This window comes from Urtica dioica, chromosome 11 (assembly GCF_054948205.1).
Source record: "Urtica dioica subsp. dioica isolate 48M chromosome 11, U.dioica_male_clone48M_v1_H2, whole genome shotgun sequence".
Classification (NCBI taxonomy): domain Eukaryota; kingdom Viridiplantae; phylum Streptophyta; class Magnoliopsida; order Rosales; family Urticaceae; genus Urtica; species Urtica dioica.
The window spans coordinates 6,428,793-6,454,873 of NC_142766.1; the positions used below are offsets into that span (position 1 = coordinate 6,428,793).

The following is a 26,081-nucleotide window of genomic DNA, read 5'->3' on the forward strand; positions in this document are numbered from 1 at the left end:
TCGAGGATGACACCTTAGTCTTCCGAAATGTAATCTCCTAGACGAATAAGAAAGATGTGTGGGCACAGTCTTTATCTCATTAGATCATGAAACTATGTGTTTCGAGATCTCGCTCTTATTTTACTAAGAATGGAAACGAATTTCCGGGGGGAAGAGAAGCAGAAGTGCACGGCCAAGGAAGGCTAGGATGCACGAATTTTTCTCAAATTAATTGCTTATTTTTTGCCTTCTCATGAACCCCTATTTATAGTAGTAAAATGAGATATTAATGGAATCTTCCAGAATATTTTATTTCCTTTTATTGTATTCACACTAGTGAATTAAATCTAGGCCATTAGATCTCAACAAGTGAATCCTACTTTTTCTCTCATCCATCAGATCAATATCTATGAGATATTATTCTCTATTCAAATAGAGAATATTTTATTTAGTGAGATAATAAAGGAGAATATATTATTTCCTTTAAATATATTCTCATATATTCTCCTAAATATTTTCCTTTAAATAATGAGAGAATATACGACAATATCTTATATTATTCTCTCTCCTTTATTTAAACAACTAAAGAGAAAATATTGGTAAATACCAATTTTGAAATTTTCGAACTTGATGGCACACGGCCAAGGACATTTGCGCAAATCTTAGTGCCATAAACCCTATTTCGACTTTTCCATGTGTGCAAGGCCCAATTGCTTAAAACCTAATTAATCATTTATTTACTTGGTCCAACAATAAACAAATAATTAATAATTGTTTATTTACTTGATCAAACAATAAATAAACAATTCTACCATAAATATTTATTTAATTATGCGAATGCCCGTTTTCCAGAATTAATGCTGTCAATCATAATTACAGCAAGTGAGATGAATAATGATAAACATTATTATACGAAAGTTCTTATCGGCCTTTATCAGAGCCGAATCGGGGACTATGGACCTAGTAATAAAAGCTTAACAAATCCGATGAAAAAGACGAAATAGTCCTTTCTCTTTTTCCATCGATTCGTTTAATCTTGGTCAAATACTCCACTTTGTAAGCCAAGACTGAACTCTCCTTTATACTAGAATTATATTTACTCATCGTGACGAGTGTCCACTGATATAGTCAGTTCGTGATCAAGATCCTCCAGGTTCAACCCGTATCGAGAGAAGTCAATTTATTCCGTTATACTTCCCTTGATACATATCAGCCCTAAGCATTGTTGCTTCCTTAGCGAAAGATTCTTTCGAACGTTACTTACTTCGAAAGTGCGCGCAATCTATCGGTTCTGGAATCAACCCTTAGGTGAGAGAACATTAACCTTCTTTCAGGAAGGATGGATTCTGTATCTGTAAATCATTTCCCACTCGAATTATGCTCTGAGAAAACTCCCAAGACATAAGCTGTGATTATCATGAATAGCCTTTTAGCGAATGAGTCAAAGAGCTCAGTAACATAACCCAGTGTCCATGATCACTTCAGGATTTAGATCAAGTCTCACTGTGACCATCATAGTGGCCTCGGTTAGTGTGTCGTAACGGTCCTTAAACGACACATCTACACCAAGACCTGTCCAAGTCGTACACTTACCACAAGTGTAGAATGCTCCCACATAGTGATCATCCTTCACCTATGTGTTCCACATATATGACTTTAGATATAGTTTTCCAGGCGTATATCAGTCATCGACCATGTTTTAGCACACCGCCCGAACTCAGGTGCCCAACACGTGACTCAGTTAGATACGAAGGCTATGGAATAATGAATGTTTAATAGATCTCATTAAATAAGAAATAACGCTTTCAATTCAAATAGATAATAAATGTCAAACTTTATTTTATTAATAATTTCAACTAGAATTTACATAAGTATCTTCTCGTGGGCAAGAATTCCTAACAATCTCCCACTTTGACCTAGAGAAGACATGGCAGGCATCTAAGGCCCATTCCTCCCACGTGTTTCACGAACACATGTTCAGATAGTCCCTTTGTCATTGGATCCGCGATGTTGTCCAACGTCGAGATCTTCACGACTGCCACGTCTCCTCTTCGAACTATTTCTCTTATAAGGTGGTATTTTCGCTCTATATGCTTTCCTCTTTTATGGCTGCGAGGTTCTTTCGAGTTTGCGATGGCTCCAGTGTTATCACAGTGGAGTTGCACAAGCTTGTTCATGTTAGGAACTACCTCCAGTTCGGCTAAGAAATTCTTAAGCCAAACAGCCTCTTTGGCTGCCTCGGAAGCTGCAATATATTCAGCTTCCATAGTAGAGTCTGCGATACTAGATTGCTTAACGCTTCTCCAGACAATCGCTCCTCCATTGAGAGTGAACACTGACCCAGACGTTGACTTCAACATGTCACGGTCTACCTGAAAATCAGAGTCAGTGTATCCTTGTATCATCAAGTCATTACTTGTGTATACAAGCATCATGTCTCTAGTTCTCTTAAGATATTTTAGGATATGGTTAACATCTATCCAATGTTCTTGACCACGTTTGATTGGTATCTACTAACAACTCCCACTGCATAGCATATGTCGGGTCTAGTACATAACATGGCATACATCAGACTCCCAACTGCTGAGGCATATGGAACTCGACTTATATCCTCCACTTCTTGCGGTGTCTTAGGACACTGCTCTTTCGACAGGAACTTTCATGAATAAATTGGCAACAACACCCCATGGGCATTTTGCATCGAGAAGCGAGAAAGTACCTTATCTATATAAGTACCTTGAGACAGAGCTAGTAGTTTGTTCTTCCTATCACGAATGATTTGGATTCCTAGAACAAATGCAGAATTTCCCAAATCTTTCATTTGGAATTGCTTTGCCAGCCACTCCTTTATGTCAGACATTACTTTAATATCGCTTCCTATAAGGAACACAAGGCTCAGAAAGGTTTTGTTCGAAACCATAGGTCTTGATCACCTCATCAAACCTTTGGTTCCAGGATCTAGACGCTTGCTTGAGTCCATAAATGGACTTCAATAATTTGCAAACCTTGTGCTCTTGACCATTTTCTATGAATCAGTCTGTTTGAGCCATATAGATTTCTTCTTCCAGATAGCCGTTCAAGAATACCGTCTTTACGTCCATTTGCCAAATCTCATAATTGTAATGAGCGGCAATGGCCAGAAGAATTCTGATGGATTTAAACATGGCTACAGGAGAGAAGGTTTCGTCGTAGTCGATTCCTTCTCTTTGGGTAAAAAATTAATCTTCAAGGCCCAAAATTCTCATCATAGCCGAGTATTTCATTTTTCATCATATGACAATGTCAAAAAATTTATTGACATTCATTTCGTCATATATATGTCCAAAAAGACAAAAATACCCTTTAGACAATTTTCGTAAAACTTGTCTCGTTCTTGTTTTGACTTAGCTTCTAGTTTAACTATTCCTACTCGATATGACTTGTGACGGTGGCCTCATGGATCCAAATGAACAAAGCTTGAGCTAACACACTTGGACTCAAAAGTTCACAAACCTTTTCCAAGTTTAGCTTAATGTCATCTGACTCCACTAAGAGTTGACACTGAGAATCTCTCGGTTCAAATGAATTTATTTTCTACTCAAGAATTCAACTTAATTGTGATGAGTGGATCCACTAAATATTATCTATGTTTACCCTTCATGAATATCATCAGCTAGTCGGGATTTACACAATTATCATTTTACCGTTCTAGCTGTTATTTCCTCAACTCATTCGTCGCTGTTAGAAACAATGTATTAATGAGGAGCTAACAATTCACATTGATTCATCCAAAACATTCATGACTCAATTTGGACACTGGCCAGATCATTTATTCACATTCCAAGGAACAAAGCATGAGGTGATATGCATTGCATTTCAGCAATCTTGTACATGAATTCCATATCTATGAGATCTTCACAAAGTTACTCATGACATCTTCATAATGTTGGAATTGATCTAGGGTTTAAGAAAAAGATTAAACGCTTCGGGAAGCGGCGGAATTTTAAAAAATTTCTTTTCAAGTAAAAACAGTTTTTACTAACCTAGACAAAGAAGCAAGTACATGTAATTAAAAATCAATATGAGCTAAGAGTTTACTAACCTTTCTTGAAGCTTGAACTTTGAAGAAGCTTTTGGAAAGTTTTCAACGCTCGTCTCCCCTTGCAGCACGTCTCTCTTCCTTTCCTCGGCACCTCGAGCAACCACGAAAGTTTCTATCACTAAATCACTCGAAATAAAGGAATTAGTGAGTGGACACTTTTAAACACTACGACTTAAGAACGAGTCTTGAAGTCGCAGAGCTAAACACTAGGTCGAGTGAGGACCTAGGTGCCAAAACAAGAAAAATCGAAAATAAACTTAGAGAGAGAGAGAGAAGAGGGGCGGCAACCACAAGTTCTAGAGAGAGAAGCTCTCAATCTCTAACTTATGTGGAATGAGAAAAATGAGAAGAATGAGGCTCCTATTTATAGGAGAGGTCTCACCTTCAATAAGGTAGTTTCCTCTTCTATAGAATATCACATATTCATGAGCCAATTTCCTCTTTTCCTCTATGAGACACTCGGCCAAGGCAGCCTTCTAGAAGGCTTGGATTTGTTTCCTTTTTTGTTCCTTGCCTTGCTTCTTTCTCTACTTGGGCGCCTACCTCTTATTTCCCTTAGAGGAAATTTGTTTCCTCTTTTTCTTTTGGCAAGTATCTTCATACATTTATGCACAAAATATTCTCTCTATCTCTTGGGTATGTTGGGCGCCTATCTCACTAGAAAAGGCTTCTAGAATTTTCTTCACTTGTTCATGACAACATAAGAAAAGGCCCATTTTGAATTTTCAATAAAATTCTTATGAAATGAAATTAATTCACAAGGCCCAATGATCAAGTCATGGCCGAGTGACATTAAGTCATCAAATGAACTTGTCAAAAAATTTATTGACATTCATTTCATCCTTTGTCTCAAAAGACAAAAATACCCTTTTGATAATTTTCGTTCTTGTTTTGACTTAGCTTCCAGTTTAACTATTCCTATCGATGTGATTCGTGACAGTGACCTCATGGACCCAAATGAACAAAGCTTGAGCTAAACACTTGGACTCAAAAGTTCACAAACCTTTTCCAAGTTTAGCTTAATGCCAACTGACTCCACTAAAGAGCTGACACTGAAAATCTCTCGGTTCAAATGAATTTATTTTCTACTCAAGAATTCGACCTAATTATAATGAGCGGATCCACTGAATATTATCTATGTTTACCCTTCATGAATGTCATCAGCTAGTCGGGATTTACTAAATTACCATTTTACCCTTCTAGCTGTTATTTCCTTAACTCCTTTGTCGCTTGTGAATAAGTTAGAAACAATGTATTGACGAAGAGCTAACAAGTCACATTGTTTCATCCAAAAGAGTCAGGACTCAATTTGGACACTGGCCAGTTCATTTATTCACACTCCAAGGAACAAAGCATGAGGTGACATACATTGCATTTCAGCAATCTTGTACATGAATTCCATATCTATGAGAACTTCACAAAGTTACTCATGACATACTCACAACTTAGTACTTCACCAATAGGCCCTGTTCGGAATCACATAGTGAGTCCGAGCTCTGACTTTCTCAAATGAGAATACTAAGGTGTGAAATGGCATGTCTCATTTCAGGATTAAGGTAAGCATGATGCAATTCATACATAGTGACTTCGAGACATAAGAGGTTAAATGGTTTGTTCTTATCTTGTCTCTAGAAGTGCACTGGTCAATTCAGTACCTTCGGAAGATACCTAGAAGAACTATAGAGTCTCCAACTCTCAATGCCTCATAACCAGACATCATAGATTCTTCTAACAATCGTACTGAGGTCAATAGTCCTTTGACCCTAAGATTGCGAATATATCGTTTTAAGCAAACTACGAAGAGTTTGTTCATGCAAATCTACATTTGTCTCTTCGTAAGTTGTTTAGTTTGTTTATGGACTAAAGACTAAGGTTTTATCATAAAGCTTCAAACAAAGAAAGAATGAATGAACGTTTCAACTTTATTAATAATGAATAAGCAATTACAAGCAAGAGTCTTCGTAAGACTATATGACATCAAATGTACATAAATAGACACTACTACTCTTCTTGTGGGCACCATTGACAACACATAACTTAGTACTTCACCAATAGGTCATGTTCAGAATCAAATAGTGAATCCGAACTCTGACTTTCTCAAATGAGAATACGTAAGCTATGAAATGACTTGTCTCATTTCAGGATTGAGGTAAGCATGATGCAATTCATACGTAGTGAATCCGAGACATAAGAGGTTAAATAGTTTGTTCTTAATCTGTCTCTTGAAGTGCACTGGTCAATTCAGTACCTTCAGAAGATACCTAGAAGAACTATAGAGTCTCCAACTCTCAATGTCCCATAATCAGACATCATAGATTCTCCTAACAATCGTACTGAGATAAATAGTCATTTGATCCTTTGATTGCGAATATATTGTTTTAAGCAAACCATGAAGAGTTTGTTCACGCAAATCTACATTTGTCTCTTCATATGCTGTTAGGTTTGTTTAAGGACTAAAGACTATAGATTATTATAAAGCTTCAAATAGACAAGGAAGAATTAATGAACGTTTCAACTTTTATTAATGATTTAACATTTACAAGCAAGAGTCTTCGTGAGACTATATTACATCAAATGTACATAAATAGACACTACTACTCTTCTTGTGGGCACCATTGACAACAGACAACTCCAGACAAGTGGCCACAAGCAGGTCAAAATCCGATTGTGCCACCAGCTGAGCGAACACTTCCTGGAAGGCCAAAGAAGAAGCGAAACAAGAGCAATGATGAGCCAGCACCGGGTTTTGATCCGTATCCAGATCATGGGACAAAGCTTTCTAGATGAGGACAAGCCAATCGTTGCAGCAAGTGTAAGCAAACAGGCCACTCTAGATTGACATGTCCGATTCCAGCTGTTGAACAGTTGAACATGTATGCATATTTATTATAGTGTTATCAGGTTTGTAATTAATGTTCTCAGTTTCTAATATTATACTATTACAAGGTTAAACCACAACATAAAAAAGGAAGACCAGCTATGACTAATCATAATCCTGAGACAATTAAAAGAAAGGAAATGAGGCAGAAGCAATTACGCAAGGCGGGTTCTACAAGTCATGCAACTGGAAGTGAAAGTCAAGCATCATGACAGTTAGAGGTTTAAGTTATAAGTTTTAGTTTAGATGTTGTTATTTTTGGATGAGCAAAACACTAATTCATGCTCTTATTTTGGAAATTGAATGTTGTTATTTTAGGATGAGCAAAACAATAATTCGTGCTCTTATTTCGGCTCATAATCAGTCGATAACAAATGGTTTTTTTTATTGTTACGAAGTAAATGTTTTAGACCATTTCATGAGGAAATATAACTGCATACCAAGTAAATGTTTCAGACCATTTCATGAGGAAATATAACTGCATATCAAGTAACCATAAACACACCATTTCATTTCAGTTTAAGACCATGTCATTTTAGTAACAAATAAAAAGACCATTTCATTTCAATACACCATAAACAAACCATTTCATTTCAGTACACAAAATAACCGTTTCATTTCAGTACCAAACAGACCAGACCATTTCATTTCAGAACACCAAATAACCGTTTCATTTGACTACCCAACAGACCAGACCATTTCATTTCAGTATCACAATTACCAACTATTACGTATACATCAGAATCACAATTACAACAATGAACATAGTAACAATTCCAAGTATGAAATGACCCACAACTAATGTACATTTGAAACTTGTTTCTCTAACTTTGCTCTTTTCGAATTTCACTTCGGCATCATCAAGTCTAAGTTTATTTATCTCCAATTCCAATCTGTTGATTCTCCTTAGAAGACCTGGAATTACTTGTTTTGACCTCTCCCAAATCTCTGGATCAATCCAACGAAATAAATTGCACCCACCCTCTGACTGAGGAAAACATCGCAAACTGAAATCAGTCCACGGAATATAATATAGCAAACTGGATAATATAACTTACCTCTTTAATATAGCATGATATGAACCTCCTCCCAGGATTTAAATCAGTCCACGCTGTTCTCTCCACGAATGGTACGCCGCACTTACAAATCCCAGTCGCCCAATAATTTCTGTTTGTCGTCGCTGAATTGAAACCGGTATTCATGTGCAAAGACGATGACGACGAACGTTGAGATGCCACTTTGTGATCTACGCTGAGGACGAACCAGATGTCGACGGAGAAGAAGAAATCGATTTAGGGATTTCATTATATGGAGGTGAATGAAATCCTTTATTTTTAATATTATTGTTTTCTTATTACAATCAATTGTATTACATTCTATGTAATAAAAAAAAACTTGGTTTTTAAAATGTCTTTCGCATCTCCTCCTTCCGCGTGTCTTTCCGTTTGGACTTAACCTCCCGAGTACCCGTAGTGCAAACGATTGTTAACATGAGGTATTTTCGCCGTAAAAAAGATTAGGTACTTAAGTGTATCAAAACGAAAACATTAAGTATTTTCGCCGCCATTTCCTCTACTAAAAATTTAGATGAACTTTTAAACAATTAAAAATAAGTCTAATAAAACTATAAGATAAACTACAAGATAATGAGCTTTTCTTTTAAAAGTAATAAGCTATCGTTATAAGCGAGGCATTAATTTCTAAAGTTGCAGATATATAGATTATTTTTGATATGTTAATACCTTGGTCAACAAAATGTGAGTCTATTTTTTAAATATTTTGTTCTCACTTTTTTTTTTGTTTGATAAATCTAATTTAAATAATAAGAAATTTTAGGTAATTTATTTATATTTGACCACCTTTAACTTCAATGGTTGGTTTCCGTATCAATGAGATTTCGATTTGAAATAAAAAAAAGGAAAGATTTTTTTTTTTGAAGGTTGTCAGTGGAAATTAAACTCAAAATTTTCATTTTGGAGATGGTGTAGAATTATCAACTAAATAAATACTACAATTTTTTTTTTCAAATACACTATTCTCTCACGTAACAATGATGACTAAGAAAAGAACCCTAAAGTTTTAAAAAAATATATGTTATTTTAAGAGAGAGCTTGAAATGATTTACTATATATATATATATATATATATAGTTTTAAAGCTTTAATGTAATGTGTAAAAAATAAATATAAAACATTATGATTATCACTCAATTTTCCATTATAATTTATAATGATACTTTCCTACGATTTTCACATATTTTCAATATTTAGTTTGACTATAAGCCGACGGTGACCAAATGAGCAAACTAGTTCATTCCGTGGCGCCTTTGTCATTTTGAAAACTTGCTTTATATTGAAAGAAGGTGAAGAGGTATCGAGAGAGTTATTAATGTCCAGTGATAATAGCACAGTCGAAACCCCCCTAAAATGGCGGTTCACATGGGAAGCCCAATCGCACATCCCAACGCTCAGGCTTTTCCTCTTCGACTCTCGCACCAACCCTTCCCTCCGTTGCCGCAACCTCCGCGTCGACCTGAACCTCTCGCGACCCGCGGTTGTGGTCACTTGGTCCGACGGAGACGATGTTTCGCTTCTGGTTCCGATGCCTAGGGTTTTGATTGACGGCGACTCTCCGGTCAGCTTCACCGCCTTCGAAGACCACATTGAGGTCAAGCTCGTACTTCTTCTTCCTGTTGGCCATCCGATTGTCTCGAGCTTCCACTCGACTCTGAATTCCTCGGCCGACGACGGAGCTGACGACTTGGATTCGTCCAAGCCTCTTTCTGTCAATTCTGGTGAGTTATTACTCTGCTGTTGCTTTATTCCATTTTGTTTTAGGTTTATTTTCGTGCGAGCTGTAAAAATGGTAGCTCTTATGTATATATATTTCTTTAGCGGTATAGAGTCATTAAGGACTTTTGAATATGGGCATATTTTCATGTAATTTATAACTGACTATGTTCAAGTGTGGGTCGTCATTAATATACTGTGGTGAATTAGAAAAGAAGAAGAAAAAACGACTATTCTTTCGTGTCCTGTTTGATAGTCTCTTTCATTTTTATCATGTATCATTATCATGGATGTTTCAGATGTAGAAAGATTAATAGCTAGTGGCGGAGTTCATTTCTACTGCAGGAACTGTGAATTTAACTTGACTAGAACCCCTCTAAGGTTCGTTCACTTTCATAAACTTAAATGCAATCGTTCTCTTTTTAGTTGTGGGTCTCTGGTTTGTTACATCCCATACACACATTTGCAGTGGCTTCGTTGAAATGCCATCAGTGAATTGGCGAGAAGTGGCTGACAACTGGTTTGGGGCTTGCTGTTGCTCCTTTGGTGGCATAAGTGAGAAGATGGTCACTCAGTTTGCGAATACTTATACTTGTGCAAAGGGCGTGTGTCTCTTGGATTTTGCCACTGCCACCCTTTGCAAGGATGATCTCCTTGAATGCAACTTCAATAGTTCAGGTAGAAATCAAGGTTGTGAACTCAAAACGCATTTGACTGCTGAATCCGGCTGTGGCGAACCCGCACTATATTCGAATACTAACAATCATTGCAGTGAGGAATTAGAGAGGACAACACTTGATGATAAAGATGGCGAAGAGAGTTGCCCAAATGTCCCGGGTGGGATTATTGATGAAAGCAACACTGATAGACTATTTCATCTGCACTTAGAATCGGATTCATCAACGAGTGACAGCCTGTCAATGGGATGTTGTACACAGCATGTTTCCGAAACTTTGCCGCGTAGCAGAAAATTCACTGAAAGCACGGAGATATTGGAAAATCAGAAATCTTTTCTTAATGGGTTCCTTGGAAACATTTTTATGGTCCGGTCCTCTAATCTTTCAAAAGATGTCGAGTGGGTTGAGTATAAGTGCCCACAGTGTTCTAATCTGCTTGGAGCGTATCCTTGTGCGAATAGTTCTGAACCTGTAGATGGTGGAGTTCGGTTCTTTAAGTGCTACATTTCCACTTGTTTATCCAGCTCCGAGTCAGCAGATTTATTTAGGTAAATTAATATCTATAAATTATATTTCAGCTGTATATTTGATGTTTGTAGAGTTCGGTTCTTTAAGTGCATAAACTCCAAGTCAGCAGAGTTCGGTTCTTTAAGTGCATAAACTATGAAAACTATTTTTACTGTATGTCTCTCTCTCTCTCTCAGATTATTCTGGATGTTTGTAGTATTGATGTTTGTCTAATCTTATGAGCAGGGGCTATACCTTGGAAAGAATGTTCACAAATCAGCTTCTGGACATTGCAAAAGACGAGTTATCTTATCGAACTGTAATAAGAGATTTGGAAACAGAAGAACCGATGTTGCAAGTTGTCATTGTGAATACAAATTCGTGGTCGTGTTCTGGTCATTGTTTCCCCAGAATAAGCAGATCAGAAGAAGTTCCAAAGATAGATCTACAACTAGTCATTAAGGTGCTATTTACAGAATGCGGAGCCAACAAGGAATGGGACATAAGGTGGAATCCAATTATATTCCCCGTCTCTTAATGTTCAGTTTTCAGTCCTTATATGCATTGTGCTACCAAGTTTGCCGACATATGATCCTGTTCACAAATCCTTTTATGCTTTTGTTGGACTACAAAATTTTAACTGTCAAGAATAATACTTGTGCAGGGCAATTGAAGATCAGATAAGCAAGGGTTTAGTTGACGAAATTTTCATGCTTAGACGTCAGATAGAAGAGACGATTGAATCTCTGATATCTCAAAGGAATGCACTCCCAGCTTCATACTCCTCCTTGCAGGGTTTGTCGTTATCATCCATGAAGATATGACTATGATTTCTTTGATAAACAAAGCCAATATACCTGAAGTAAGCAAAAGTTCTAGCTACCTGAAAAGCATAAAGGTATTGTTTAATTACTGAAATTATACAAGGGATGAGATGAACTTTACTAGGAACTGGAATTTCACTTTACCAGGGGCGTATCGAATGAAGTAAGCTTTTTGTCAAGTAAATGGACAATGATCTTAGTTTTAAATGTCATGAATCATGGTGTGAGCTTTTCTTTTGAAAACAGAGTATTTAGTGTTCCTGCGATCAGTTTCTATTCAGGTAGTGAATGGATAGTAGGGCTGGAAACATGTTAGTTGTATGATATTTTGTCATCCTTGTACAAAACTTGCAACTTATTCTTGGCAGAAAAGCCCTTGCACGAACATAGGAGTTTCATCACAAGTGAACTGGGGTACAACTTGTGAGGGAAGCCATAAACCCTAAAATTTGGCCGACATTAGAGATGAGAAGCCAAGGGTTTCCTTGGATATCTCAATTAGGCCTCTGCTCAATCTCCAATAGAATTGCATCATTCCTTGGATATTGATTTAACTGTTTTTTGCAACAAACTTAACGTCATCCCCGTGGTCAGCTTTCTTCAATTAGAGATGCCAATATCAGACTAACAGTTCCTTCCCTCTCAAACTTCAATATAGCGGAAAGCTCATTGCCAAAATCAGCATGACACCAGGTTGGGAATCCAAGGGACAGTTCCCATGTTCCAATACCCTATAACTGTGTGTGTGTGTGTTTTTTTTTTTTTGTTTTTTTGTTTTTTTGTTTTTTTGTTTTTTTTTTTTCTGTGCCTAAGGCTGGCTTTCCGTCTCCTCGCCTTTACCATCAGAGATGGATGGTGGAGGTTAGCGGAAATAGGCTTTAGCAGTCCTTGACCAGTCGCTTTCTCAAAACTGTTGCCTCGCTCCAAAGATTTTCCAGAACGTATACTGCCACTCTATCAAACTACTTTAGCAAATGTCTACTGCCACTCTATCAAACTACTTTAGCAAAGTGATTCACTGACAGGAGAACCTTCCCCAGGTTCTCCATCTCCAAAAGCTTGGATACAATATCGCAGCTCTAGCAAATAGCTCCTCTGTGGATCAAAAGGCTAAAGTTTCATCTAGTTATGGCTTCGTTTAAGCAAACAGGGTCTCAATCTTTTCCAACTGTCACGAGAAAGAGTCGACTTGATGTTATCAGTGAGGATTTACTCAACTTGCCAGTGTACTCCATTAAATTTGGCAATGATATCTACATCGACATTATCCATTCCTTGTATACATATATATTTATACATGTAGATACATTATTTAGCAATCAGCGATTGTACAATGCATGAATATGTTTCACTGGTTATGTTAATCATGACAAATCAAATGCTGGAACGCGAGTTTATTTCACATGTCTGAATACATCATTTCACTGCCTCCACAGGTCCATAACCCTAGGCAAAGTGTTATTTCTTCTCGTAGTATTTATTTGCTGAGACTCTTTAACGTATTACTATTGTCACTACAACGCTTTATTTCCTCCGAATTTATTAATGTCTAATTACTAATCAGTGTAATCAGGCCACGGCTGACTCTGCTCATATTCAATGTCGTTCTCGCTTACCTGAAAGGTCTTTGCGAGAACGCTAGGCTTAACACGAGGGGCCGAATCAAACAAACCTGTATGCAACACATTATGTCCCGCGTTCTGGCTACCCCAAGCAACATATGCAACAGCCCGGGTGCACCCAATGTTCATTTGAAAGTGAAGCTTCCCCTTGGGGTTCACAAAAACGTCGCCTTTCTCAAGAATCTTTGCGTAAAGACGGTTTTCGTGTATGTTAGACGAAACAAACCCAACATAGAGCTTACCCTCTTGCACGAAAATGATTTCGGAGCCACGCGGGTTGGTGTGTGGGGGATTTACCCCTTTCGGAGCGTATTCGTTCCGCGCGATCAACATGCCTAGAGTGTAGAGCCCCAAATATTTCATATATCGGTGTCAACATCTAGACCGGGGAAGTAGAAGTCATCCGATGTGGCCATCTTTGGATCTTTACAAAATTTTCCGTTCACATGCATTGGACATTGACCATATAATTTGTAATTAAATGCTTTAGTAAACAAACTAATTTTATGGATAACTCACAAAGTGCTCTTTTTTGAGTTTGTCGAGTCTAAGGGTTTTTGCTGAGTCTTAGGGCTTTTGCAACCGGTGCTTGAAGTTCTGAGCTGAGGGTGCATTGTGAGTTGGAAGCCTGGGTTATACCGAGGAAAGTTTTTCTTAGTTCCTGGTTAGAGAGACTCAAGGTTTGAGGGGTTTTTTGGGGAAACAGTGAGAGATTGGTGAGGAAGCTCCTGTCACGGTGAGCTTTGAGAGGGGAAACACAAGGGCAGATACAGATTAGCTATGGCAGAGGAGGTGGACGAGATTTGTGAAACTACTTCCTTTCTTGCTAAGAATTTAGTAGTATCGGAAAAAACTGATGCAGATGGGGAGACTATGGACTGTCAGTTTATGGGAGGGAAGATTCTTTCGGAAGTTTATTTTGGGTCACGGAGGGTCAAAGAAGTTTTTAATGGAGTTTGGAGATGCAAGAAACCTTGGATAGTCAGAGAAATTAAACCAGGTTATTCCAGTTTCGCTTAGAAGATTATGGAGATGTGATGAAGGTTATGGGAGGGAGACCATGGACCATAAAAGGTTTTCAACTGATCCTAAAGAGATGGCCGGTGAACCTTACGGGGGAGGAACTGGATTTTACGACTTCTCCGTTCTGGGTCAGAATGGGAGGTCTGCCTCTCCTATATCGGTGTCAACATCTAGACCGGGGAAGTAGAAGTTGCTAGGGCCGAGTTCCTCCACCGTGTTGGGCTGCCACCCACCTTAGTATGATATTGTCCGCTTTGAGCCCAAGCCCGCACGGATTTGTTTTTGGGTTTCCTTCCCAAAAGGCCCCATACTAGTGTAGTTAGGTGGGTCTCTTATATCCAATGCATTCTTTGCATTCACTTCCGATGTGGGACTTTGATTTGCATCCCAACAATCCTTCCCTCAAACCAAGGACCACATACACATGTCATTCTCTCAAGCGAAATCATCTTGTACCGCCGTTTGGACGCTAACGGGACCCGCCGCTTGACTGGCATCATTGTCAGGAAGACTTTCGACACAAGGCACACCATCGCGAGGTCACCATACAGAGGGATTCTCCTTCCACATCGCAAGCCCAACCCAAACTCCCAGTCTCCTGAACCATCGGCTCTGATACCATTTGCTAGGGCCGAGTTCCTCCACCGTGTTGGGCTGCCACCCACCTTAGTATGATATTGTCCGCTTTGGGCCTAAGCCCGCACAGATTTGTTTTTTGGGTTTCCTTCCCAAAAGGCCTCATACTAGTGTAGTTAGGTGAGTCTCTTATATCTAATGCATTCTTTGCATTCACTTCCGATGTGGGACTTTGATTTGCATCCCAACAGAAGTCATCCGATGTGGCCATCTTTGGATCTTTACAAAATTATCCGTTCACATGCATTGGACATTGACCATATAATTTCTAATTAAATGCTTTAGTAAACAAACTAATTTTATGGATAACTCACAAAGTGCTCTTTTTTGAGTTTGTCGAGTCTAAGGGTTTTTGCTGAGTCTTAGGGCTTTTGCAACCGGTGCTTGAAGTTCTGAGCTGAGGGTGAATTGTGAGTTGGAAGCCTGGGTTATACCGAGGAAAGTTTTTCTTAGTTCCTGGTTAGAGAGACTCAAGGTTTGAGGGGTTTTTTGGGGAAACAGTGAGAGATTGGTGAGGAAGCTCCTGTCACGGTGAGCTTTGAGAGGGGAAACACAAGGGCAGATACAGATTAGCTATGGCAGAGGAGGTGGACGAGATTTGTGAAACTACTTCCTTTCTTGCTAAGAATTTAGTAATATCGGAAAAAACTGATGCAGATGGGGAGACTATGGACTGTCAGTTTATGGGAGGGAAGATTCTTTCGGAAGTTTATTTTGGGTCACGGAGGGTCAAAGAAGTTTTTAATGGAGTTTGGAGATGCAAGAAACCTTGGATAGTCAGAGAAATTAAACCAGGTTATTCCAGTTTCGCTTCGAAGATTATGGAGATGTGATGAAGATTATGGGAGGGAGACCATGGACCATAAAAGGTTTTCAACTGATCCTAAAGAGATGGCCGGTGAACCTTACGGAGGAGGAACTGGATTTTACGACTTCTCCGTTCTGGGTCAGAATGAGAGGTCTGCCTCCGGGGTATTTAAATGTCGGGAGTGCTCGAGAATTGGCGACATTGCTGGGAAACTTCTTTGGATATTCGGGGCGTCCCGAAAATGATCTGAAAATTCGTATTGAGATGAGGGTAGATAAAGCATTCCTGTCTAGATTCTTCTTGGATCGAGAGAACTTACAACCGCTTTGGATCTATTGCAAAAACGAAAATTTGGGTAGAATATGCTTCAAATGCGGGAAGTTGGGCCATGATGAAGATTTTTGCAGAAGATCCACTTGGGTTATAGTGGTAGCGCCTCACTCGCCGGAGGTTAGGATGTTTGGAGTCTGGCTCCACGAAGACGCACCGATAAAATCTGCTTACACCGGGATAGAAGTGTTGATTGGGAAAGGAAAATTCCAGAGGCCACGGCTTGGCTTGAAGACCCTGAAAATCGTCGGAAAGTCTCACCAGAGCAGCTACGCCTTTGGCTTGCCTCGCCGGAGATGAACCAGACATCGGGGGAAGAGGGAAGTATTCTCAAACATGCCGCTGTCAGGCCTTGCGAAAATCCTGGAACTCTTGCTAACCCTATTTTAGGGAAACACTGTTCGGATGGAGACGGGTCCTCGTCTGATAGAGGGGAATGGAGCAACAAAGAAAGGTTTGAGTCTGACGAGATAGGAAAGAAAGCTGTGTTGGAGGGTTTTAAGGAATATAATACTACTATTCCTGACAAGGGGGAAGAAGGTGGGGTCGCTGTCAGGGAATTAGGGATTATATCCGTTGGGGAGAAATGGGGGCAGGCTAGGAAGTCAACGGACAAGGGTAAGGGAAGTGGGCCGTTTATTGGGAAAGCCCAACAAGACAATTTGGAACAGGAAAAGCTAGTGAATAGGAGTTCAGTGGGCCTAATTAAAGGGTTGGCTGAAGATGAAGGGGAATTAATAGAAGGGATCTCATAGAAGGAGATAGAGTACCTGGATTTTTTAGCCTCACCTCAGTCTGGATTGGGCTCGGGAACAAAACGTAGATTGGAGGAACATGGCATTGCAATTGAAAATAAGAGGAAGAATGAAGGGTACGTGCATGGAGATACGCATGGCGGCGATGAAGATCAATGTTTTGAGGATTTGGCAAAATTGGCAGCAAAATTCAAGTTAGCTTTTCACCCGGGTAACACCAATGTGGAGGCTAGTCCTTCGGATGTCCAGAAACATAAAAAAGGAGGAAGGAGTTCTTGAAAGTCCAAGAGAGGAAGAGCTACGAAAAGCCCGAGAAGAAAGTCAACGCTACAAGCTTCGAGACCGAGGAGGCGGGTCATCCCAAGCTCCCACCCCCAATGTTAGTCTTATCATGGAATTGCCGAGGCCTTAACCGGGTCTTGGCCTAGGACTCTCTCCGTGGGCTCGTGCGGGAAAGTAACCCGGATATCTTAGTTTTGTTTGAAACTAAGATGAGTTACAGTCGAATGCAAGATTTACGTAGGGGGTTCGGTTTTTGGGGAGGTGAGGCTTTTTCGGCTAATGGGCTAGCCGGTGGGTTATGTATTTGGTGGAGATGGGGTTTGGTGATTGACATATGGAAGATGACTAAATATATGATTTGGGCGGTAGTTCGGGGCAAGGAGAGAAGTAGGGATTGAGACCTTTTCGGGATTTACGGCCCTCCGTATGTGAGGGATAAAGCTAGCTTTTGGGATTCTTTCTCCCCATTGGTCGGAAAGTTTGGAAGACCTTGGGTGTTGATTGGAGACTTAAATGCCATTCTCGAGCCTAGAGATAAGCAAGGTGGAGTCCCGATGACGTGGGCGCATGGCAATTTGTTGAGGAACTTCCTTTTCTCTTTCGGGGGCCTCGAGATCCAATCGAAAGGAAGCCATTTCACTTGGTCCAATAGGAGAGCCGCGAGGCACCGTATTAGAGAAAGGTTGGATAGAGCTATTGCTAATCCGGAGTGGTTGTGTAGGTTTCCCAAAGCCGGTGTCCGGGTTCTTCCGGCTATCGGATCCGATCATAACCCGATTCTTCTAGATTGCTTTCTGGAAGACGCTAGAGGGAGGAAGCCTTTTTGGTTCTATGAGGCATGGGCGGACCATCCCAAATCCCCAAGTGCCGAGAGATTGTTGAAGATTGTTGGAGACCCCCTGACTTAATGTTAGGAGGGCCTACCCTCCTAGAGAAGTGCAAAGAAGTGGGGAAGAAGCCTCAAAGATGGCAAGGGCTAGAATGGGGGAGTGTAAAGGAGAAGATCAAGACTCTTGATAAAGAGCTCCTTGAGATCCAAAATCCGGCCCCGACCCCGAGTCTTCTTCGTCGGGAAGAGGATATTCTTGAAGAAATTTCTTCCCTTAGAAAGAAGGAAGAAAGAGTGTGGAGGCAAACGTCGAGAGAGTCTTGGCTCAAGCACGGCGATGGGAACACGAGATTCTTCCACACTTCTACGGTAATTCGGAGGAAGCGTAACTACATCGGAAGCTTGATCAAGGAAGATGGTCAAAGAATCTCCTCAAGAAGGCACATCGGAGAACTTCTTAATTGTAAGTTTCTTGAACTCTTTACTTCTTCTAATCCTTGCTCTCTGGATGATTTAGAAGGTATTATTGAACCGATGTTGAATGAGGAAGATAATTGTGAGCTAGAGCGAGTTCCTTCGAACGAGGAAATCAAAGCGACGATTTGGAGTATGCCGAGTCTCAAAGCCCCGGGCCCGGACGGGCTCCAAGGATGTTTCTAAAAAAAATATTGGGATTTAGTGGGAGAGTCCTTATGCTCATTTGTCGAGGAGTTTTTTGAAGGAAAAAGTTTGAATCACGAATCGATCTTCGCCCATATTGTTCTTATTCCAAAAAGTGAGGGAGCAGAGGAGTTTGATAACTTTCGCCCTATAAGCTTATGTAATTTTAGTTTCAAAGTTATTATAAGAATTATAACGGCAAAGCTTCGAAAAGACCTTCACAAAATGATATCGCCTTTCCAATCGGCTTTTATTCCCGGTAGATGGATTGCCGAGAACACGATTCTTGCTAAAGTAGTAGAAAAGATGAAGAAAGTGAAAGGCAAGAATGGTCTTTTGGGCTTAAAGATAGATATGAGTAAAGCGTATGATATGATGGAATTGAACTTTATTTTTAAAGTTCTAAACAACTTTGGGATGTCGGTAAAGATGATCAAGTTAGTGAGGGAGTGCATATGCTTGGCTGCAAGTGCGATTCTTTTGAACGAGAGCCCTCTCGAAAGTCTTAAGCTTGAACAAAGTCTTAGACAAGGTGACCCACTATCGCCGTTCTTGTTCATTATTGCCTCGGAGGTGCTTAGTAGACTCTTGGAAAGAGAAGAGACTAAGGGAGGATTTCATGGAGTCCAGATAGGAAGAAATGTGCCAAGCATCTCGCACCTTATGTTCGCCGACGACACGATCCTTTTTTGTAAAGCCAAGAAGAGTGAAGTCGAAGCGATTTGGAGTTGTGTGGAAAAGTATCGTGGTCCTGGAAAAAAGTTAATGTTAATAAATCCGGGTTATTCTTTTCTAAGAATTGCTCGGAGGAGGTCAATGAAGAGATCAAAGACACTCTAGGGATGAAAGAATGCACCAAGGATGTGATACACCTCAGAAACCCTCTCTTTATTGGGAGTAAAAAGGGAGAAAGCTTTATGTTCCTCAAGAATAAAGTCCGTTGCCGCCTCGAAGGTTGGATGGCTAAAACCATTTCCAAAGCCGGGAGAACAACGCTTGCGAAGTCGGTCATTCAAAGTATTTCGATCTACACGATCTCATCCTTTAGACTTCCCAAAACTTTTTGTCAAGCACTTGACAAAATGACGAGAAAATTTTGGTGGAAGGGGGTTAGCGACGGGAACCGGTTCTTGGCGGCGCTTAGTTGGAGTGAGATTTGTAAACCCAAAGGTGAAGGAGGACTAGGATTCCGAAAATTTGAAGACATGAATTCAGCTCTTCTTGTGAAGCTTTGGTGGCATTTGGCGGCGGACTCGAAGCTGAAGTGGGTAGAAATTCTTCGGAAAAAATATTGTGGAGGCAATAAATTCCTTGAAACCGATGTTAAGAGAAATCATTCCGGGCTTTGGAGGGAAGTGTATGCTTTGAGAAGATTGATCAAGGAGAACTCGGGCTATCTTATTGGGGATGGAGTTAATGTGGGTATTAGTGAGGACAAATGGGTCTTAGAAGGGAAGCAATTTCTCAACATTGGCTTGGACCCCATGGGAATCTCTGTGAGCTCTCTGCTTCAGGAAGGGAATCGCGCTTGGGATAGCATGGCAATTTATGAGATCTGCGGTATGGAATGGCTTGAAAAAATATTGGCGCTGAGGATTCTAGAGGACCCAAGTCCGGATAAGCTGGTCTAGACGGCAGAGGAATCGGGGCGCTTCTCGGTTAAGTCGGCTTTGCGTCAGATCCGAGGTGAGAGGATTGGAGATATGCCGAGAATCTGGAGTAGGATTTGGAAGCTCAAAATTCATGAACGTGGCAAGATGCTACTCTAGAGAATTGCTAAGGAGTGTTTTAATCTGGCTCCGGTATTGGTTCGCCGGAATATGACGGAGGATGGTTCGTGTCGGAGCTGTGGGAAAGAGAAGGAAACTGTGGCTCATTTGTTTTTCAATTGCGAATGGGCTGATCGGTTCTGGTGTTTAGAAGGCCTGGGTTTGCGTTGGAGATGGCCGGGAGATACGCCGGGAGAAAGGCTGATCGAGGCGGTTCTGGATGCTAATGAGGCGGCGAATTTTGCGGGAGGCCGCTCAGATGAACTGGTGATTAGGGCGTGGCTTCTGATGGAGGAGCTTTGGCGGCATCGAAACTGCAAAGTGTTCGAGGATAGGAGTCTGGAGATTGAGCTCTCTCTGATCCGAGTCAGAGTCGGTGTTCGTGATCCCCTGGAGCTTTCGTTATGCCCAGGCGACAGTGTTCTTCCTCCGGAAATTATGTCCTTGGGCGTGGACTAATCCTTGTGCGGGAACTGAAAAGATTAATACTGATGAGTCTTACAGGTTGGGGAGGGCCTCAGTGGGTTTGGTGGCTAGAGACTCTGGAGGAGCGTTTGTCTGGATGTGGCGGAGCCCGGTGAAGGCGTCATCGGTGCAAGAAGTGGAGCTCAAGGGGGTGCTTCTGGCTCTTCTAGTCGCTAAGTTTAGAGGATGCGATCGAGTTTTGATAGGAGGAGATAACCAACTGATTATGGATAGTCTCCGTCGGTCTAAAAATTGTCCTTTTTGGTTCTTGTTTCCGATTTATCAAAACATTTTAAAGGAGTCAATGTCTTTTGTTTCAGTTAATTTTGTTTGGGTTAGCAGGGACGCCAACTGAGTGGCTCACGAACTGTGTGTGTGGGCTGCTCGAGACAGGGTCTCTGGGTTTTGTAACGTTGGGGAAGCTCCTACCCCTGTTCGGAGTTCTTTTGAAGCTGATTTGGTGAATGGAATGCAAGTGTCTCCCTCGTCCTCCTTATCCTCCTTTCTGGAGATGTGAGTTGGGCGGGGGTCGATTTCAAAAAAAAAAAAATGCTTTTAGTAAACACATGTCACAATTACGAAGCTAACTTCCTGGGTCAATGCAAATATATAGAATTACAATAACTAATTCACATACCCATTTTCTGAGGGTCATTGGTAGCCACACAGATGTCTTGAAGAGGAATGGGATCAGAGGCAGATGCAATATTGAAGACTGCCAAAGCAAAAATAGCCCCTAATTTCAAAATAATATAATGAAAACTGGTGTTTTGCTTCATGGCTTCAATGTCTTATAAACTCTGATAACTTTAGAGTGAGATATCAGAAAAACAAAATATATTTATGGTGTAACAATGAGCTTCGTTGTCAATTCAACGAGTGAATAGGTTCAAATGTCAACATTTGCCCCTAGATAATCATTTCAAGATTTTTATTCCGCCAAAAATATTTTACATTTGAAAGAAGTGAAGTACGACTATTTATTGAATTTGTTTTATTTTATTTTAAAGGCCTGTAGACTGAAGATAACGACTTTTATTTATTTTCCATAGTAATCATATATGATATTGATAACCTTGACAAATTTTGAAAGTTACAACTTACTACTACTACCAAGGACCGGCTTAACACATTTTGAGGTCTAAAGCGAAACTTTGAATAATTGACCTTTATTTTAAATGAGAATAACTTGAACAATAATAACTTATTGGACTAAATAACTATTTCATATTACCGAATTAACACTATTGACATAATAATATATTAATAATAAAACAAACTCACACGCACACAAAGCAATTTTAATATAAAAAAAGAGGGTGAGTTTTTGAAGTTTTTAAAGCTTGAAGTTCATGTCAATATTTTTGAATGAGTTTCTATTTCTATTTTTCTATGTTTTTTTAATCTTAATCATATTTGTATTGACCGATAATTTAAGAAAATAAAAAATAAAAAATCTCGTACTTCTATTTTTTTTTTATTTTTTTTTATCGTAATCCCACACTGATAATTATAAGTCCCAATCCCACACAATCTCGCACTGTATATACATTTATAGTTGCTGGGATTTTGAATATTCTGAAAGTTAATGACATTTTGATTATTGTAAAGGGTCTTTTTATTTGGAAAAGTGCGGAACTAATGGCATGGCCGATTAATTAGAAATTTAGAATGTAATCAGTAGTATTAGATGTGTTTTTGAAAAATATTGGACCTTTTTAAAATGGGAGGCCTAAAGTCATTGCTTTAGCTCCCTTATGCTTGGGCCGGGTCTATTACTGCCTCATATAGATTGCATTTGGAAGGAACTTTTAATATATATATATATATATATATATATATATATATATATATATATATATATATTGTCGTGGTCATGGATAAACCTTACAAGCATTTGTCTTAATCTTACCATCTTCCTAGGTAACAAACAAGCTTTTTTTTTTTTTTTTTTTTTTTTTTTTTTTTTTTTTTTTTTCATCTCGTATCCTCTAGGGTTTCAAAGAAAAACACAATCACCGCCACTCTTCCACTGGGACTAGGTGCGGGCAGTGGCCGCTGCCGCTTGCCGTAGCGCCTTCGGCTCTGGGGGTGAAGACATAAATAATGAAACGTCCTATCGAAGCTTGACAGAGGAGAGGCGGCGGGAGCTTGGCGAGGCGTCGTCGATCGCGGATCCTTGGTGGCGATGCCATGGCCGGCGGCGTCCATGCTTCGTGGATTGTTGGCGTTCATGGTGTGGCGCTGCTCGTCGACGGTTGTGTGGCTTTGCACATCGTAGATGAGACCGAGGTGCTTCTTGTTGACGACGGCAGTGGATCGTGCCACGCTGGGGATGGTGGAGCGTTGCTGCACGTTGGCGACGGAGGAGCGGCGTGTCTCACCGGAGTCGGTGCGGCGACAATCCTCGGTGACAGAGCTGTGGCGTGCCTCCCTGGACTCGACGACTGTGCGGCGCGGTTCCTCGACGACGGCTTCTGCGTGGCGAAGCTTCTCGTCGAAGGGGGCAGAGCGGCATGGCTCATCGGCTACAACGCTGTGGTGTGGATCCTCGGCGACGGGGTTTCTGTGGCGTGGTCCCGACGATGCAGTGGCGTGGCTCCTCGGCAACGGGGACGATGAAGTGAGGCTCTTCGGTGTAGGCTATCGATCTCTGGTGGCGGGTTTAAATTTTATTTTAATTTTTTTTCGTTTTAAAAGTATTTGAGACTCATTTATTTTGTTACAGCGTTTTGTTTGGTTTGATTTGTTTTGGAGGTGGATTAGCCGTCGTCCATTATCCCGTTGTGGATTTCCTGTTAGGTTTTGATCTATGCAGGCTGAAGAGGCATCTTCTTCGTGGTCATCAGACCGAGGTTGAGTGGATATTTCCATAAAAAAAACCATTGGTTTTTCTAAAAGAGCTTTATGTGTGCTCGATTCATATTGTGCTTGTCGATCTTCCTCTTGTCGAAAACATGCACAAATCGTACGATCATCGGAACTTAGTGTTAGTTTCACTTCGACTTAGGTTTGAAGTGTTCCATGATAAGGTTTTATTCTCCTGTATTGATGGGTTTTGTTACCCAATTTTAATGGAAAATCCGTGAAATTTTTTTAAATAAAATATTACCATCTTCATATTCTATGTTAGGTTGTTATATAAAAATTATGATCGGTCTCTTGTTTTATATTTTTTTCCCTAAAATCAAACATTGTCAATCTAACAATGTAATAATCCAAATACCATATAAAGGCATAGTATTTTTGGAAAAGAAATTACATAACTAGCATAAAATGTTCGTCACTTTTCGTATCTCACTTATGTTTTCAAAATATTTCGGCATTAATTGTTCTCTTTTCTCCGGACAAAAATATCATTGTGTTCCAATTTTGATCAACAATTACTGAAATTTGGTTAACCATTTATGAAATCTGATCAACAACTATTGAAATATAGTCAACAACTATTGAAATCTGATTAACAATCTTTGAAGTCTGCTATTAATTCATTGAAATCTGGTTCAAAATATTAGTATATTGATATATGATTAACAATTATTAAAATGTGGTTAACAACTATTGAAATCTGGTTAACATTTATTAAAATATAGTAAACATTTATTGAAATCTGGTTAACAGTTATTAAGGGTAAAATCGACACTTCAAAAATTAAAACGATTATTTATGAAAATTAAAAAATTCAGTGGCTAATATTGAAAAAGAATTACAGAAATAGTTATTGGAGACTGTTTCCACAATAAATATAGCGAACTAGTTCAAACACATGGCCATCATAAGCCAGTTCACACGATATGGGAGGAAAATACGCACTGAGCACATTCTCGAAAAGACTGATTCAAAGGTGATATCTTCCGCAATACACGAGAGCTCTAAGATTATGTCTATAAATAAGAGTTCATATATTCGAAAAGACCCACCAATTCCTATTGAATATTTATTTATATTCCCAATCCCATTTTCAAGTCTAATCCTTAGCTGACAATGTATTATCAATAAAATTGCAATTTTCTTCAAATTGAAATTTTCTCCATTCTTATATATCATAGTTTAAATATTTTAATATTATTTTACTATATTTTGATCGTTTACCAATTCACAAAGGGGTTTCAAGCCCAATTAATGCAAATGGGGATATATATATATATATATATATATATATATATATATATATATATATAATATTAAGTTTGAGACTGTTTAAGATGAATTTACATATGTCAACTGCGATTGCGTCATTTTTCGAAATTGGAAAATGACTACTCCAAAAACAAAATGACTCACTTCGCTGTGCACATGACTCACTTTGTCCTTGCCGTGCAATTGACTTACCTTGCCCTCGCTGCGCACATGACTCACCATGCCTCGCCGTGAGCCTTTCCATGTTTCCACGTGCGCACATGACTCGCCATGTCTCATCGTGAGCCTCGCCATGCCTCGCATCGCCATGAGTCAGATACGCATAATCTTAACATTAATTAAACATTAAAATATCATTTTTATAACAAAAATATTAATTAAAACGACTAATATGATAATTAAGCATAAAGGGTATTATTAAAAACGTTTATAATATTAAAAATATTAATTAAGCATTTTTATAAAATTTGCTATTATTAATATTTGATTAGTTTTAAGAAATAAATATGAATTTCTAGATTACGTATTTTTAAAAGTAGTATATGATAGAAGAAAAATTACTTCATTTTTTTACATAACTTTGACAAGTAACAGTTAATAGACGACTATAACTGTTCGGTAAATTGGGTCGTCACACTTCCACTATTAAACACTCTCACAAGTGTTTGGTAATCTTCAATGTCAACGCTTGTGCCCACGTGTTGGTTTTCGGGGCGGATTCTGTTCCTTTGCTGCCCCCTGCAACAGCATACGCGAACTGTTGTAGAAATCTTGGCCTCCCCCCTTGGCTATGGGTGTGAAATCCCAATTTTTTTTTAGCTTAATTAAAAAGGCTAGAATTCTTGTGTTCGAGTGACGTTAGTATTTTTTTTTGTTAGTAAAACAGTAGTGAATACTTTGTTTATGTGATATGTATGCTTTAGGGTATTATTTATTTATTTAATATACTCTTTAGATTACCAAAACATGAATATAATATATATAAATTATATATATTATAAACAAGATATGTATATACATACTTTAC

The 26,081-nt window shown here is 39.4% G+C and overlaps 1 protein-coding gene and 1 pseudogene across 1 annotated transcript; one reads left to right on the forward strand and one right to left on the reverse strand.

The window, feature by feature from the left end:
- Window positions 1-9,234: 9,234 nt before the first annotated feature.
- Window positions 9,235-12,064, forward strand: LOC149380886 (HECT-like ubiquitin-conjugating enzyme (E2)-binding protein). Its single transcript, XM_089630009.1, has 5 exons — window positions 9,235-9,732; window positions 10,027-10,108; window positions 10,197-10,952; window positions 11,158-11,418; window positions 11,576-12,064. The coding sequence occupies exons 1-5, from the start codon at window positions 9,327-9,329 to the stop codon at window positions 11,733-11,735; spliced, it is 1,665 nt and encodes a 554-aa protein (XP_089486135.1). The 5' UTR covers window positions 9,235-9,326; the 3' UTR covers window positions 11,736-12,064.
- Window positions 12,065-13,291: 1,227 nt separating this feature from the next.
- Window positions 13,292-21,693, reverse strand: LOC149380887 (germin-like protein subfamily 1 member 17 pseudogene; annotated as a pseudogene).
- Between the last annotated feature and the right edge of the window lie 4,388 nt (window positions 21,694-26,081).

What these genes read in the sequence shown, in the direction of transcription:
- LOC149380886 (XM_089630009.1), top strand. Translation starts at nt 9,327, where the DNA reads ATGTCCAGTGATAATAGCACAGTCGAAACCCCCCTAAAATGGCGGTTC. An exon ending in TTGACTAGAACCCCTCTAAG is followed by an intron (nt 10,109 to 10,196) that starts GTTCGTTCACTT and finishes ACACATTTGCAG; the next exon opens with TGGCTTCGTTGAAATGCCAT. An exon ending in AACAAGGAATGGGACATAAG is followed by an intron (nt 11,419 to 11,575) that starts GTGGAATCCAAT and finishes ATACTTGTGCAG; the next exon opens with GGCAATTGAAGATCAGATAA.